This window comes from Otolemur garnettii, unplaced genomic scaffold, assembly GCF_000181295.1.
Source record: "Otolemur garnettii isolate 467f Iridium unplaced genomic scaffold, OtoGar3 scaffold00087, whole genome shotgun sequence".
NCBI classification, from domain to species: Eukaryota; Metazoa; Chordata; class Mammalia; order Primates; family Galagidae; genus Otolemur; species Otolemur garnettii.
Window position 1 is genome coordinate 3,832,291 of NW_003852482.1, and position 17,000 is coordinate 3,849,290.

The window sequence follows — 17,000 nt, forward strand, 5'->3', positions numbered from 1 at the left end:
GAGGAAGGTGCTGTGTGTGAAGTGTTCTCCATGAGCCCGTGGTGTGAAGAGGAAGGTGCTGTGTGTGAAGTGTTCTCCATGAGCCCGTGGTGTGAAGAGGAAGGTGCTGTGTGTGAAGAGTGTTCTCCATGAGCTTGTGGTGTGGTGAGGAAGGTGCTGTGTGTGAAGAATGTTCTCCATGAGCCCGTGGTGTGAAGAGGAAGGTGCTGTGTGTGAAGAGTGTTCTCCCTGAGCCTGTGGTGTGGTGAGGAAGGTGCTGTGTGTGAAGTGTGTTCTCCACTTGGCTTCCTTCTGTGTCACTAGGCTACAGACCCGCTGGCTATGTTGAAGTGTCTGTGCCTTTTAGGATCGGGCAAGTGCTGCTGTCGATAAAACCCGTCTTGGGAGAAAAACATCCACAAATCTAAAAACTCCTTCTCTTCCCTCCCTACTCAGATTTTGCCTAAAAATCAGAACAAGCAAAAAGGCATTCTCTACACTGTGAATAAGGTCATTTGCTGGTGCTTCCTGATGCTCCCTAGACCAGGGGCCACTCAGCACTTAAGGTGCCAGATGTCTCCGCAGATGCCCTGAGGAGCTTTTTTCTGGGACTAGGTCCTTGGGAACTCATGCTAAGGGCCCGCATCTGAGCTGCATGGCGGCCCAAGGGCAGATCACATCCCACATCCCTTCCTAGGGCCAGGCCTATCCATGCCCAGCACTGAGCTCAGCAGTCCGGCTGCTGCATCACACACATCTACCCACTGTTCTCTCACTTGTTTCAGGGTCCACCGGGCCCCGCAGGCCCTGAAGGCAGACAGGGAGAAAAAGGAGCCAAGGTAACATTCATTTCGGTCAGGCCATGCCTGTGCACGGGCCTTCCGGAGGGGGCAGTGGGTAGGAAGTGGGCAATGTGTGGCCAGAGGAGGCCAGAGGTTGAGTGTGGTCTCGGGGCCCTGGCTCCTGGCTACCCTCTGCAGGAGAGCCCGTTCTCTCTAGAGGAGGCAGCAGGTGGTGGCCCAGGCACTGGGGTCTGATCCTGGCACCACAGTCCATCCTTTGGTCAGCCTGAGGTGGGGTGGGGGGTGCTGCAGGAGGGGAGGGTGGGGGCTGCAGGAGTCAGAAGCCCGGTGCTGAGTCCCACTGTGCCAAAGTGCCAGCCATACTGTGACTGCCCACCCTGAAATGGGAGGCCAAGAGAAAGATGGGGTGCCACTGCCCATGCAGTTAGTACAGGGCCTGGTCCGCTGACGTGCAGGAGCCCATCCTTCCAGTGAGGTGACTGGCAGGCCCAGGATGGCACCATGACCTCTTTTCTGGGGATGTCTTTCATTAAATGACATAGTGGTGGGGGTCTCCAGGCTCCCAGGCTGCTGGGGACATGGTGGCTGTGCCCACTGTGGTGGTGGTTGACATGGTCAGTGGAGGCTGGATGGACTATTGGCTGAGAAAGTTAGCATGATGGGGTGTTGGCCAGGGCAGCTTCCATAGGAGTGTGGAGAGTTGGGGTGGTGCCCGGAAATCTGGGCACCCCTGGGGTTTCCCCAAAGGCACAAGGGTTTCCGAGAAGTGGTAGTGAGCCCTAGATCTCACTTTCCTCGATGCCCTGCAGGGAGAAGCCGGCTTGGAAGGCCCTCCTGGGAAGACTGGCCCCATTGGCCCCCAGGGGGCCCCTGGCAAGCCTGGGCCGGATGGCTTGCGAGGGATCCCAGGCCCTGTGGTAAGTGGTCTGCGCAGGCCTGGGAGGGGTGCAGGGGCTGCTCAGGGGAGGGGTGTGGGCCTGGGCATTCACACGAGGGTCTCTGTCTTTCAGGGTGAACAAGGTCTCCCCGGGTCCCCTGGCCCGGACGGTCCCCCCGGTCCCTTGGTGAGTGAGATTCCCCAGGGCAGTGAGGGTGGGTTAGCCACATGAAACTTCTGGGATGAGGACTCTGACCCCTCTTCTTCCTCCCACAGGGTCCCCCAGGACTCCCTGGCCTCAAAGGAGACTCTGGTCCCAAAGGTGAAAAGGTAAAGGGACCTCAGGGGCCCCTTCCAGTACCCTCAGGTTCCAACTCAGTGAGCCGTCGATCTGCTCCCTGAATTGCCGAGGGCTGCCGGGAGGTGCTGGTGGAGCCTGGGAGGCAGTAAACAGGAGGGAATCTGCACACGGCTTTGAGGCTCCGTTCCTGCCTTCAGGGAGGCCCTGGGAACTTTGGGGGATCCCCACGGCCCCCAAGAACTGATGGAGAACCCTTTTGCTGGGTGCTGAGGTCCCGACCATAGGAGCAGATGCTGGCCCTGGGCATGGTGGCCTCAGGCCTGGCAGCAGGGGAAGCCTCTTTCACTCTGCAATCGGTGCTGATTTTTCACAGCTTACATTGACTTATTGACCCACATGACGTCTCACAAGCCTAACAGTTGTACATAAAGAAGGTACCAAGGATGCTCTTCTCCACTCTGATGCCTGCTGTCACTCACCACCAAGCCCCAAAGCAATGAAAGCTGGGGGAACCCTTCCAGAGCCTTCTGGGGGCTCATAGAAACAGAGAAAAATATAAACAGACACGATGAGCATATGCCACCGAGTTCTCTTTTTAAATGATTATGGTCCCTGACTCTCTGTGGCCTGCTTTCTGTGTCAGTCCACAAATTTTTAGTTCTTTATAAGAACAGGGGTACATATTTACCAGACAAATTGGAAAGAGCGTGTAAGTAGAAAGACAAACATAAAAATTACCATCCAGAAGAGCCTGCCACCCCCGGTGCGCCTGTCTGCTTCAGGCGTGCCTCTTGCCGTAGTCTGTTCCCTGACCTGCCTGTTGAGTTTCCTCCCTGCCCCTCCAGGAGCTGCTCACCAGTGGCTCTGCAGCTTCCATGGCATGGCTGTGCCGCCCCCTGTGCCCACCAGCCGACCATGGTCAGGTGTGGGTGAACGCCCCTTCATGTCTTTGCTTTTCAACAGGGTCATCCCGGCCTCATCGGGCTCATCGGACCACCGGGTGAACAGGGTGAGAAGGGTGACCGTGGCCTCCCAGGCCCCCAGGGCTCAGCTGGCCCTAAAGGAGAACAGGTGTGTGAGATGGCGCTCTGGCCCACGGGCTGGCAAGAAGCATCTTAGAACCCCACAGGGCCCCCCTAAAACCCCGGAGGGGTTCTCTAGTGCCCAGAGGACCTGAGGCAGGTTAGAACCTGGAAGGGAATCCTCATGTCTGGCAAATCGAGGCACCCTACCTACTTTGCATACAGGGACAGGTACGGGGCTGGGCTCGCCCAGGGCACCCAGGAGCTGCCCTGACCAGCAGGCAGGTACTCCCTTCTTGTTGCAGTGGTGGCCCCTGAGCTGAGGAGACAGAAGTCAGATCACTGCACTTGTCTCCCCGGTCTGAGTAAGAAAGAGCCTTCCAACTTACCAATTGCCAGGAAGTCACAGTGACTGTCAGTGGTGTGCTGTGGTGTTAGGTGGCAGTGACTCTCTATTCGTCCCCTTCCTCCTACCTCCCTCCACGTCCACACAGCTGACTCTCGACTTTTCTGGAAGCTGCTATAGCTGTTTGGAATTTTCAGCCTCAGCAACCACAGCCAGTGAAACCCTAGCCAGAGAGTTTCACCCTGACCTGCAGCTAGTAGCCATGGGAAAGGTGGCATGTAACCTGGAGGCAGGAGAGGGGATGAGGTGACACACTGTGTCTCGCCCTTCTCCCCGGACGGCCATGTGACCTCATCCAGTATGGGAATCGCCACATCCCCAGAAGGTGTGCAAAGCACACATGCGCCTCGTAAGCTGCGCCACGTCTGCCCAGCCGGGAGGACGTCAGGATGCAGGGGACAGAGCAGGAGCACGCAGAGTCCCTGGGGCTGGGAGTAAAGTAGAACCCCACCCCCCCCTTGGGCCCCATGGTGGTTGCAGGGTGGTGTTAGAGGATGGAACTTTCTGGAAAGTCTGCTATTGGCCATCGTCCTCCTGGGCCATCAGTGATATCCCACTGGCCAGTGTCCCCACCACAGCATCACCCTCAGAGGAGTGCTGCCCAGGGTATGGTGGCCCACCACCCTGAGTGTCAGGAATTCGGGATCCCCACAGCTGTAGGGAGGGCACCTCTCTGTGTCCACCCTCCTCACTCAGTCACCCTCAGCCCTGCCCATGGTCTTGGCAGCACTGCTACTGTGGGCAGATGCTGACTCATGTGTAGACTTGACACCCTGTGGGATTCTGAGTGACCTGAAGCCGGAGCCCCTGCCCAAGGACATGGGAGGAAAGTGTGCCCTCCCCAGGTGACATCTGGCTGCCAGCCTTCTACCACTCTTGCTGGTGGCTTCAGTCCTGGCGACAGTCCTTGTGGAATGTGGGCCTCTGAGCACAGGGCCCTTGGTGCCCTTCGGCTGCAGAGGCAGCACTGGCCAAGCAGGCAGAAGCCACCGTACACCCCAGCCCTGCCTGAGCTCTGCGGGGCCCCACCGGTCGGGTGGTTGGGGTTCTGAGCAGCAACAGTGCACTCTGAGGAGTGAAAAGCGTGTTTAGAGGCTGGGCAGCACAGACAGGAAGGAAAGACTCAAGGACTCTCACTGCTCACCCAGGCTTGTGTTAGTGGGGAGAACAACTCCAGAACACAGACATAGGGGACTGAGCCAGGGCCGAGGCACTGAGGGATTGGTTCTGTAATTCAAATACAGTGTGAAAAGGGAAGTCTCAACCCAGGGTCAGCTCCCGGGGGCCCTGCAGAGTTCTAGCCTGGATGAGGGGCTGGGGGCTGTCAGCCTTGGGAGGATGCTCAGGCCAGCCTGGGCTGAACAGCTCCCCGGACAGTGCTCTGGCCCCAGCGCTGTAGAACAGCTCAGACCCAGATCCAGATGGAGCCAAGAGGCTGCCATAGGGACAAGATGGAGAGGGGACCCAGTGGTGAGCCTGTGCACAGCTCCTCGCCATCTGAGGGTGATGACCTGTATTCTCTGCTCCTTTTCAGGGTATCACTGGGCCTTCTGGCCCAATCGGGCCCCCTGGGCCCCCTGGCTTGCCGGTAAGTATTTGGGAGGGGTGTGGTGTTGCCCAGGTCATTTCTGGGAGGTCAGGCGCAGGGGTGAGCAATATCTGGGTCTCGGGGCGGGACTGGGCAATTACAGGACAGTCACTCAAGACAGCAGAATGGAGCCCAGAGTAGGTTTGCCCATTAACTCCATGCTGGGGTTTCAAGTGACAGGAGCAAAGGTGTGGGGTCACTGGACCCTGGTCTCTGGTGGGGGGAGGAGCCTCTATCTCTGGGCACTTCCAGGAATGAGGACACTGGTCTGTGGGCATTGGAGGGAAGGTGGGGCAGCAGCATCTGGCTCTCCAGGCCTCCTGATCCATAGGAGCAGACCGACCTGGCCCAGACTTGAGCAGCTTGGGTCTGCTCCTCTGATATCCAGGAGGCCCTGAGTCTACTTGCCCCTGCCCAGTCTGTACAGGCTGGGCCTTGGGAACTTGTGGCCCACAGGGGCCCGGCTGCACCTAGGACCCCCGTGGTCGTGTGCAGATGTACATTGTCCTCCCCTGTGAGACCAGGGTGAGCTCTTTGTCCTGTCCCTGAGTGGCTGCCTGAGCTGTGATTTCCCAGTTAGGAAGGGTGGTGGGCTGGCCTGCCTCAGGAATGGCAGCCCTGTGTCCCCCACCCCCCCACCCCCGCCCCCATGGGGTGAGCATCAGCCAAGCCCCGGCCTTCCTCCTGTCTCAGTCAGGCCAATGCAGACACAGACTCCCAGGGTAGGGGGGCACAGGCACCCAGGTATAGCTAGCCTAGGCTGGGTAGGAGGGTTATGGTGGGGCCCAGAGATGCGGGCCCACTCCCTGACCCTTAGTCTTCTGCTTTTACAGGGTCCTCCGGGTCCAAAAGGTGCTAAGGGCTCCTCGGTAAGTGCTGTGCTGCCCAGGCCCTGGCGGCAGGGGAGGGCAGTCCTGTGATCTGGTTCCTCCTATCCTTCTTAGCTGCCCAGCACATCTCAGATGGAGGCATTGGCCTGCTTGCCTCCACCTTAGGAAGGACTCTGGCCCCTGAGGTCCCCTCTCAGGGCATCCAGGAGACTGAAGGGTTTTCTGCCACCCTCTGTGTGGACTGCCTCTGACACACAGGATTCTGGGGACCACTCCAGACCTAAGGGTGGAATCAAAGTCCCTTTAGCCTTTGTGACCACATGCTAGTTCTCTTCTCTTTCCCCAGGGTCCAACTGGCCCCAAGGGTGAGGCAGGCCACCCAGGACCCCCTGGCCCACCGGTAGGTATCCCTTGAAGAGCGGAAGGCTGGGTGGGGTATGGCAAGCTCTGCAGGGATTGCAGGACATATTTGTCTGTGGGGTCCCTCCTGAGACTTGATGGCGCCTGAGCTGTGTGCAGGAGGCTGTCCCTGGGGGCAGCAGGGAAAAGGAGTCACACAGGCCAACTTGCCCTGGAAGAACCATGGGGGCAGAGAGTGTGCACACGTGTGTGTGTGTACCAGGGGCCAGGGGCAGAGAGTGTGCATACGTGTGTGTGTGTACATGCCTGTGTATGAAGTGTGTGCATGTGTCTGTGTACAGGCATGTGGGGATGCACCAGATCAGGCCCCCGAGCACAGGATGCAGCTCAAGGTGATCCAGGGAGTGGTGAGAGCACCAGGGACAGACAGCCTCCATGGCCGTGCAGTCTGTGCCCATTGGGCCACCTGGAAGTGGGGTCCTGCATTAGCAGGCACTCGCTCAGCCCCCTGTGTCAGGCCCCAGCAGGCTGCAGGGCAAGAGAGGGTCCAGATGAGGACAGAATGGCAGACAGGGTGTGAGGCCACAAAGGCAGGAGAGTCTGGGCCTCAGGCTCCCAGGACATGACTTAGAGAGAGAGGTGGCCAAAGCAGACAGGAGCTGGCAGAGAGGAGGGGCGTGGAATGTTCCAGAGACAAGGACAAGAGAAGAAGCTGTGCTGGGTGGACAGATGTCTGTGCAGCCAGGTGCCCGGGTGGCCTCCAAGCCCCTGGGGACCCATCCTGTCCCTCCTACCCACTGCTCCTGTCTTGCACCCAGGGTCCCCCGGGCGAAGTCATCCAGCCCCTGCCAATCCAGGCATCCAGGACACGGCGGAACATCGACGCCAGCCAGCTGCTGGAGGATGGCAACGGCGAGAGCTACACAGACTACGCGGATGGCATGGAGGAGATCTTTGGCTCGCTCAACTCTCTGAAGCTGGAGATCGAGCAGATGAAGCGGCCTCTGGGCACGCAGCAGAACCCCGCCCGCACCTGCAAGGACCTGCAGCTCTGCCATCCCGACTTCCCCGATGGTGAGGCCTTGACGGACAAGGACAGAGGGCCAGGCAGGGGCAGGGGGAGGGACAGGCAGGTAGGAGGAGGGGGAGGCGGACTGATGGCCAGGCAGGGGGAGGAACAGGCAGGCACAGGGGCATGGCAGGGGTGAGCAATGGGGTCCCTGAAGGCAGGGAAAGAGGCCAAGGCTGAAGGGTCAGACAGGCTGGGTCCTGGTCTCATCTTAGCCATTAACGGGAAGGTAGCCTCCTTTGCCCCAGCCTCGTGTTCGGATCTGTCCAATGGAGTGAAAGCTCCCTGTGAGGGGACAGCGTCAGGAGACAGCCCCTGACATACTTTTGGCCGGCACATAGTAAACCCTGAGTCAGGGCTGTATCAGCATCGTGTGTGGACAGGCAGGCTCTAAACTCTGCTCACCGCCAAATCACAAACCATTCTCCTGGTTGCTGTCCTAAAGACCAGCCGCTGTCACAGGTGCATCTCATCAGCTTGTCTTCTCTTGGGGAAGTGTCTGTTTGTCCTGCAAAATTTGAGGGAGTCTGTAGTTCCAGTAGACTCAGGTTCTACCCACGTGAACTTCTAAGTTCATTCAGAGCATTCTCTGTATTTCTGTCCACCCAGAGAGTGAGCCGGGCCCCACTCTTTCTGACAATGAACACATGTCTCCAGAACGTGTTCCCAGGGTGCTTCACACCCACCTGGTGGATGAGTCTGTCCACATCTTTTTATGGGCCCAGCAGGAAAAGCAAAATGCAATAAAGCAAATCCCAGGAAGGCCCCGTGTTAGGGCCGTGTGGCCATGGCCATGTGTTTTAACTGCTGGCCTGGAATGTCGCAGCAGCTTCTAGAGCCATCCGGGGAACAATTCTCATGAGTCTGCCTCCCTGCCTCCCTCCCTCCCTGCTTCACCGTCCAGGTGAATACTGGGTGGATCCCAACCAAGGGTGCTCCAGGGATTCCTTCAAGGTGTACTGCAACTTCACAGCCGGAGGCTCCACGTGTGTCTTCCCGGACAAGAAGTCTGAGGGGGTGAGTACCTGTGTCCCCAGCAGAGTGTCCTTCTCATGGTGGGGCAGGCCGAGGGCTTCAGATGTTTCTCATGGACACAGCTTTAAGTCTAAAAACCAGAAATTGAACAGTTTTATAATTAAGAGTATTCTTCTAGAAGTAGGCTTAAGTTGTTTTAAGAAAAAAAATTTTAGCAATAAAATAGGTTTGTGCAGCCCAGGGTTGTGGAAGCCTGAGGGGTTTTCCACATGCCCCTTTAGGGCTCCCAGAGCTGGGTGTGAGCCCCAGGCCAGAGCCAACCCACGGCCTGTGGATGGGCCAGCCCCATTGTCCTGGGATTTGAGGTCAGGAAGTGTTGGGACTTCCTCCCGGACTCAGTGAGATACTCCCAAGCTCCTTTGAGAGAATTTGAGGACAAGTATAATGAAGTGACCCAAAGATGTCTTCTAGAACTCTAGAATTCTTAGTATCAGCTCTTTCCATGGGGTCTGTTCCAGTCCTTACCAAGTTCTTTATTTTCAGATCTAGCTGGTAAGGAACAGGCTTGAGGAGCTAGGTTCTGATTCATTGAGATTCTGTGGAATGTCACTTACGTAGCCCTTCCTGGGCCTCAGCTCTACAGTAGGAGTCTGTGTGGACAGCTGTGTGCACCTGGATGTGCAAGCAGGCAGGCATGCATGTGCATCTGAGGTGGGGACCATGTTGGCCCGGGACAGGGAGGAGGACAAAGTCCGTTCTCTAACTGGGAAGATGTCTAGGACTCCAGCCTTTGAGCCTGCATCAGCCTGAACAGACAGCAGTTCCTCCATAATGTCCCCCTCGGACAGCTCACTCATGTCACAGGACCCCAAACGAAGGCAGCTGTCTTATGCGCATGCAGGCCCAGTGTGTACATGCACCTGCATTCCACAGCTGCAGCCTCCCATGGGGCTCAGCGTCCCATAGGAGCTGTTCCCTGCAGGAGGGAGAGCAGCTAAGCTCTCCCCAGGGCCGACGGCCCTTTGCGCCCTAAATCACGCTAAACACAGTAAGCACCAGCAGCCTCTGGGGCTGGAGCCTGCTGGCAGCACACGGCACGCTGGCAGGGAGATTTGTGGCGTGTGTCCCCTCCCACCTTGACATCATAAACCCTCAACCTGCTTTCCTGGCAGCAGACCTCTTGCGCTGCAGAGAAGGGATTCAGATGTGAGGACTGGCTGCCTCAGTCCTTGTTCCTTGGGTCTGGCCAGAGGCCCAGGAGGGCGTTCAGTGAGAAAGGATGTTGTTTCCCATCCCTCTTTCATGGTCTGTCCTCTGCAAGTGGCCTGACTGCTGGGAATGGACGGGCCAAACTCCTGGGTACACAGAGGTTTCCCAGGGAGCCAAGCAGCTTCTCACAGCACGTGGTATGAGGCCTCTGGGTGAACTCACAGCTCCCCCTCTTCCTGCGAGGTGTCCAGGGGCTGGGCCCCTAGGCTCAGGCCACAGCTGCTCAGCTAAGAGCAAACAGACCCCTCTCCTGGGTGGCACTGGCCACAGGCATCCTTAGAATGGCAGGAGGGTCGCAGCAGAAGCTCACACTTGCCCCGTATCTGTCTTAGAAGGAAGCTGCCCTCTTGTCACCTGAACTTGGCATTGACAGTAGCAGTGTGGAAATGAGAGGGTGGGAGAGTTTGGGGTGGGGCAAGAAGCAGGATAGACACCCCTTTTCTTTCAATGGGTTCCCTTTTCTGGCTCTCCTGGCACAAGGCCCACTGGGAGAGAAACCTAGGGGTTGGTAAGGAGTTGACTCGTGGTTCCTCACTGTGGATGACTGAGGCCTGGGCCTGTGTGTTTTGTGAGCCGGGAACCAAGCCACAGCACAGCAGACTGGAAGTCCCTCTGCACAGGACTTTACCTGACTGCCGGGGTCTGGCAGACAAAGGGAGAGAAGGCACTGTAAAATTTATACACACACATACACACACGCATGCAGTGTTCTGACCCGTGAGAGACAATATGTGTCAGTCTCTTGTGAGGCTGACAGGTGCCTCCCCGTCTAGAATATTCAAGGCCTTTCTATTAGGGATTTGGGTGCGTGCACACACAAGGCAAAAACTGAGAAGGTAACAGTCTCGTATTTCAATTAAATAAAGTCTTTCGTTCAAGGAAGACAGTTACCAAGCTGAAGGACACTGGAGCACTAAATCAGAGATTAAACAACACCAGGGAAAGTTTAGGGAAGGTTGCAGCCCACAGGTCGGACAGCTGTGGCTCGGGGGTATTTGTCAGCTGTTTTCTAGCTTTATTTATAGCCTGTCTCTAAGCTGCTGATCTCTATCTAGACATTTCCCAGACTATTTTCTAATCTACTCTGCTGGACAGTCCAACACCCCCTTGCCACCTTAGGCGTACCTCACAGTGAGGGGCTGGGGCTTGGGGCCATCACCTACTTGAGTTCTTGGGGATTCCAGCCTAATCTAGCTTTCACCCACACCTGTCAGCCCGGGCTGGGGACAGGCTGCCCCCAGCTCCCTCTCTCCACACCTGCCACAGGTAAATCAACGGTGGCTGGGCCCTTGTTCCTGTGTGTGATGCCCCACAGGCCTCCACCCACTCACCACACCATGGTGGCCTGCCTGGCTGGACCTGTCCTGTGTCTATGTGGGACCTCCCAGGAAGGGGACAGAGGCTGTCCCTTTGTGGCTCAATTCCAGGAAGGCACTGGGGGAGTAAGCCCTGGGTCTCTTGTCAACAGGAGACGAGCTAGTGACTCGATAGAGGACTACAGCCCCCAGTCCCCAAAGAAGAACCCCCACCACACATACGCCACACACACACACACACACACAAAGCAGGCCACAAACCACACCACACACAGTACAAATGCACACACCACACACACATACACACAATGGGCTCGGCTCCTCAGGCTGTGAGGCTGGAAGGGGAGGATGCCCATGCATCCCTTGCCCATCAGGAAATGTTGGCTTTTATTACCTTTATCAGAGTCTTTAGGCTCCATCATTCATTCATTCATTCATTCATTCCCTCACTCACTCAACAAGCATTCCCAGCAATTGCTGGGTATTAGGCACTGTGCCCAAGGCCTGGTGGGCCTGAAACATTCAGCGTGTGACCCCTGCCTATGAATCCCTCTACCAGGTGCAGGCATCTGCTGCCACCTGGGGCTATTTTATCCTTATCCTCATCATGCCAGTCTGTCCTTGAGGTCTCCAGGGCAAATCAGAGCCCCTCAGTGAATCCTTTCTGCAGCCACGTCCTGATGGAGGACATGGGGTCCAAGGGTGGGAGAGCGTGGGGGCTTTCTCATGGAGGCAGGAAAAGTAACTCTTTCCTTTTCTGTTTCTTTTCCTCTCCACCTCTCCGCTGGATGTTTAGGCCAGAATCACTTCTTGGCCCAAAGAAAACCCGGGCTCCTGGTTCAGTGAATTCAAGCGCGGTAAACTGGTAAGGTGCCTCTCACTTCTGTGCGGTTGTGGCTTTAAACCCGCTCATCTCGTATCTTGCAGAGTAAAATGGCCCGCTGGCCCAAAGAGCAGCCTTCTACCTGGTATAGTCAGTACAAGCGAGGTTCCCTGGTAAGTGGCCACCTTGGCCCAGCCACCTGGCACTGTCTGCTTGCAACACGGCTGGCTCAGGGCTGGCTCACAGCAGGCTCAGGCTGGCTCACGGCTGGCTCAGGCTGGCTCACGGCTCTGCATGGAACTGATTGCCGCCGTGTGCCACACCTGCTCTTGCCTTTTTGGCCAAACTGTTCCATGTCATGTGACCTCAAGATCCAGCATGGGTGTGGAGTCCTGTCCTCCTGCCCCTCTGCCTAAGACTGCATTTCAGTTTAGATTTAGGGCTCCCAGAGCTGGGTGTGAGCCCCAGGCCAGAGCCGACCCACGGCCTGTTGATGGGCCAGCCCCATCATCCTGGGATTTGAGGTCAGGGAGTCCAGGAGAGGGAGGGCTCTCGCCAAGTCCAGCGGGCAGGTGAGAAGAGATGGATCCTGGACCACTCCCACACCATTCATCCCCTCTTCCCGTAGCTCAGGGCCCAGGGGACCTCTGACGGCCACCTGGCCTGGCACCCACATGACTGTGGTACTTGCCTTTTAACAGCTGGGGGTCTAGTCTTACATAATCCACCTCTGAAAGGAAAGGCACTTGTCAACCTTTAAAGAACAAAACCGATGCTTTTGTGGCCGGTGTAGAGACCAAAGCCGGCCGAGACTTGCTAATGTATGCCAGCGGCTGCTTTCACACAGTAGAGATTTTCCCCTGAGCATCGCAGGAGTTGGGTTTGGGCCCTTTTCTGGAATAAGGAGCAAAGTTGTGGGCTCTTCCCCCAGCAAGTTAAAGGATCAAGCTTCCAGAATACAGAGGGTCTACAGATGCCATTTAGAGCCCAGATTTCTCTTGCTGGGACCAGACTGGCCGGCCCTCGAGGGAAGTCCTTTGTTATACAAGAGCCCCCTGAGTTGGGTTATGTGGCCTCCAGCCTGACTATTGATCCTTGGTTGCTGCACCCAGGCAGGCACCAGCCCCAGCCTCTCAGGGACGAGGGGTATAGAGACCATGTCCTCCACTCCACATGCCCACAGGTTCAGAGAGCAGCGGCTTCTGGCCATTTTTGCTCTGTCCATGCCTCTGACACTCACCATCCCTTGACTTGACATGTTGTGGCTGATCCGTAATATCTTATCTCCTTGTCGGCGGTGCCCAAGGCATGTGCTACTTTCCGGAGGACGCAGCCAGTTTGCAGCACGTGCCTGTTAGGGCTTCCTCTCCTGTCGCTGTGCTGTGTCCTCAGGCTCTTGTTCTCCCTTACCTCCGTGTTTCCCCATCTCCCCCTTGCTCGTGCTCCCTCCAAAATGAGCTACAGCACACAGAAGGACCTGAAGTGGACAGCACTCGGGCGGGGGCAATGACCAGGGCCACTTGGCCTGGATGGACACAGGGGATGGGGATGTGGACGCAGGAGCAGGTGGGGAAGGAGCTGGGAGGTAGCAGCGTCCCTTCTGAGCTCCTGCTGGTTACCACCTGCCGCCTCCTCCCCTCATGGTGCTTGGTCTCTAAAGACGGCCTTTCACCCCACCCTCCAAAATGTGAAAATGAAAGATGCCCACTTTCCTCACTCAGAGGAAATGGTTATAAAACACTCACAGCAGGGTGGCGCCTGTGGTTCAGTGAGTAGGGTGCCAGCCCCATATACTGAGGGCGACGGGTTCAAACCCAGCCCCACCAAACTGCAACAAAAAAGCCGGACCCTGTGGCGGGCGCCTGTAGTCCCAGCTACTTGGGAGACTGAGGCAGGAGACTCGCCTAAGCCCAGGAGTTGGAGATTGCTGTGAGCTGTGATTCTACAGCACTCTACCAAGGGCAATAAAGTGAGACTCTGTCTCTAAAAAAAAAAAAAAGAAAAAAAAGACACTCACAGCAACTATCAGCCCAGTGAGTGGCCCTCTGACGATTGTGTCTCAGACAGTGGTGGACATTCAGGGCTGATCCTGGGAAAATACCTGCCAACATTGGGGTCTTCCCACGCCCTCGTCTCTAACTCTGAGACGGATGGCGGTCGCGGCCCCTCCTCAAAGACCAGGCCTGGGCAGGGCAGGGCGGCCACACATGCCACATTCACATAACGCTACAGGGACCCCTCCCGCAGGAGGGCGCAGTCGCACCCTGCAACTCTGGGCTCCCACGTGGCTGGTGGGTGCTGGGGCTTCAGGTCCTTCTTGGCCAGGGCAGTCATACCCTGCCCCGCAGCATGCCCCGCAGCATGCCTCCTCGGGTCAGTCATGTCTCCTCCCAGAAGGAGCTCCGCAGGCCCAAACTGCCGGTTGGTATTCAGCTTTCCTCCTCAAGGTCCACCCGAGGTTACCTTCCCATAACCATGACTGTGGAGTTGCTGATGGTTTGGGGATCCAGTGTGTTCCCATAGCCCTGCTGGGAGTGAGTGGTCTCCCTGGACTTGGCTCTTCCCTTCTGGGCCTGCCTTGTTACATTTATTTAAAAAGCAGGCTACGAAGTGTACTTGCCGCCCTTCTCCCCACTGCCTGGACCCACGGGCTTTGCGACAATATTGATTTCAATTCTTTTCATGTTCAATGCAGGTCTTTTGGGGACAGGGTCTGAAGAAGAACAGTATTGAGGCGGCAGCTGCCCCGATGTGGGAACAGCTGGTCTCGGATGCTGGTGTTTGTCTGCTCCAGTCCCTGATGCTACAGACAGGAGCAGACAACTCAGCCAGGGCTTCCCCACAGAGGGGGCTTTGGGGGCCCGCCTGGGGGGGAGAGAGGCACAGGCCTCATTTTGGGGGCTAAGAAGTGTCCTCATCCCTGGCACTATTGAGTGTTTCAGGAAGCTGGAGGTTGCAAAAAAGATACAAAACTTGAGACTCATCTCTCAGGTCGCCCTGCACCAGCCCCAGTCAAGCTGGATGGCCCAGTGCGGGTACCCAGCTGATGACGCAGGGGAAGCCACTTGAGAGGCAGCACGCCACCTTTCCCTGGTGCCTCCCCTAGACTTGCTGTAGTTGGGGTGACTCTCAGCAGGAGTCACGTCCCCAGAGTCCCCTGTGGCCCCTTCAGCACAGCCAGGCAGCCAATGCAGCCCCTGGCCTCAGACCTGCTCACTGCCCTGGGAGGCCAGCCCTGGAGGCAGCTGTGTTAGACGATGTCCTGTAATCCCTGTGCCTTCAGCCATCATCACAGCCTGCCCTCCTTAGGCCAGCCTTGCTGCCTAGAGGCTGAAGGTCTTGTCCCAGTTGGCCCCAGGGCCCCCCGAGGCCTCAGGCCCTCCTAGCTCTAGCTTCTCATGGCTCCCTGGCAAGCTCGGGAGCTACCAGCACTCAGAAGGTGCTCCCTTGCCCATCCCGGGTACCAGCAGTGGACCTTCCTTTGTTCTCGTAATCTCAGGAGCACTTCATTCACTGGTCATGGGGCACAGCAACGGGACATACCTGGCTCTCTCCACTCGGGCTCACGGTCCAGCTACAGGGACACATGGGGCACTGGGACCCTCAACACAGGAGTCAGGGCTGGCTGGAGGATTTGGGGGTCTAGGGGATCAGGCCAGAGGGTCTACAGGAAGCATAGAGGAGGCCTGGGAGTGGCTGTCTGGGGTGTGACTCTAAAGACAGTAGTGGTGGCAGGGAAGAGCCCTGCGGAGACTCAGGGGCAGAAGGAGGGCACAGGGCTGCCAGGGAGCAGGGAGAAGTATGGTCCAACTCAGGCAGGGTCCCAGAGACTCCATCCTAATCCTGTTTCATGCATTACTGGGGAGTCGAGCCTGGCCTACAGCTTCAGGGCACCCGGCCCAGTGGTTAGGGTGCTGAGTGTGCAGGCTTCAGAGATGAGAGGCCCGTCTTAATGCAAGACATCTTTGAGAATGGTCTCCATTAATTCAACACATACAAACCCAGCAGAGCCCAGAGTGCCATCTGGGAGGAGCATCGGGTGGCACAGGGGAGAGGTCTGTGGGTAGACGTACAGGAAGCACGGCTATTGTGGGTACTGCAGGGGGTGCTGGCCCAGGAGACCATGGCCGCAGTTCACAGAGCAGCAAACCTCTCTCCGCTGGGCAGCTGGCAGAGGGTGCTGGGACCCACCATCCCGTCCTCCCTGAGCTTTCAGCCTGGTAGGGAAGACATGACGGTATGACAGGCCAGGGTGTGGCAGGGCTGCCCTGGAGCAAGTGCAGGAGCTTCTAACCCTTGTGGGCTTCCTGAAAGAGGCACCATGGGCATGAACCCTACAGGATAAGCAGGGGTCACTGGGCCTAGAGGAACAGGTGGATTATTTAAGACCCTGAAGGAAATGAGACGTGGTTCACTTTGCTCCTGGGAGCCAAGACAGCTGCAGTATGCTGGCTCAGGGGTCTGTGGGTGCAGGGGGTTTCCAGTCAGTGTCCTCCAGGAGACGGGGCACAGGTGAAGCCCAGGGCAGTGTGCACATGGGGCTTTGCTGCCCTGTGTGGTGTCCCTGCCCCACTGACCCCTCCCCTTCCGCACAGCTCTCCTATGTGGACGCCGAGGGCAACCCTGTGGGCGTGGTGCAGATGACCTTCCTGCGGCTGCTGAGTGCCTCTGCCCACCAGAACCTCACCTATAACTGCTACCAGTCGGTGGCCTGGCAGGACGCAGCCACAGGCAGCTATGACAAGGCCATCCGCTTCCTGGGCTCCAACGATGAGGAGATGTCGTACGACAACAGCCCCTACATCCGCGCCCTGGTGGACGGCTGCGCGGTGAGTGGCCCACCACGGGGAGGCCACGTGCCCAGGCCTCGTGGGGCCCACTGCTTACCCAGCACAGGCTGTGGAGCGCCTGCTGGAGGGGCAGGGAGGGCCTGGGAGATGCCTTGCCCCCTGGCAGCCCCGGGGTTGTTGGAAGACTTAGAATCCCAGACCAGCATTTCTGGAACCTTCCATAGTGCTGTGGGTTAGGAAGGAAATCTGTGACCTAGCAGGAAACTCTCGGGGCCTGGCTTCCTCACTGTCTCAAACTTGGGACCTCCCTCTCCTTAGCAGCTTTTTTCTGGGAGGGGCCGGGACTAAGACTGGGTTTGCTCCTGAGACCAGGGCCATTCTGGAGAGGCCCTGTAGACCCTGAGAGTGCTGGCAGCACCCACTGTGGTTGCGGTCACCCGCTCTCCTGATACCCGGCACACACGGTTTCCCCCGGGGAGGGCGGCTCTGCCTGAAGGCAGGGGAGCCAAAGCCAACAGGGAGAGAGGCTCGCTCGGCCCATGCGGCCAGTCGGGGCTGGTGCCAGTGTCCACGCCCCACCTCCCCGCCCTCT

At 57.6% G+C, this 17,000-nt stretch overlaps 1 protein-coding gene across 2 annotated transcripts in view; it reads left to right on the plus strand.

The window, feature by feature from the left end:
* Window positions 1-17,000, plus strand: part of COL5A1 (collagen type V alpha 1 chain) — a 179,024-nt gene that overhangs the window by 155,783 nt on the left and 6,241 nt on the right. The window contains exons 54-65 of one of the 2 annotated variants that reach the window (XM_003794863.3): window positions 765-818; window positions 1,592-1,699; window positions 1,793-1,846; window positions 1,936-1,989; window positions 2,924-3,031; window positions 4,923-4,976; window positions 5,810-5,845; window positions 6,153-6,206; window positions 6,985-7,240; window positions 8,140-8,252; window positions 11,592-11,660; window positions 16,214-16,447. In XM_003794863.3, coding sequence (XP_003794911.1) covers window positions 765-818; window positions 1,592-1,699; window positions 1,793-1,846; window positions 1,936-1,989; window positions 2,924-3,031; window positions 4,923-4,976; window positions 5,810-5,845; window positions 6,153-6,206; window positions 6,985-7,240; window positions 8,140-8,252; window positions 11,592-11,660; window positions 16,214-16,447 — 1,194 coding nt within the window. Of the gene's footprint in view, window positions 1-764; window positions 819-1,591; window positions 1,700-1,792; window positions 1,847-1,935; window positions 1,990-2,923; window positions 3,032-4,922; window positions 4,977-5,809; window positions 5,846-6,152; window positions 6,207-6,984; window positions 7,241-8,139; window positions 8,253-11,591; window positions 11,661-11,722; window positions 11,792-16,213; window positions 16,448-17,000 lie in introns of both variants that reach the window. The other variant, XM_012808312.2, reaches the window with a different exon arrangement.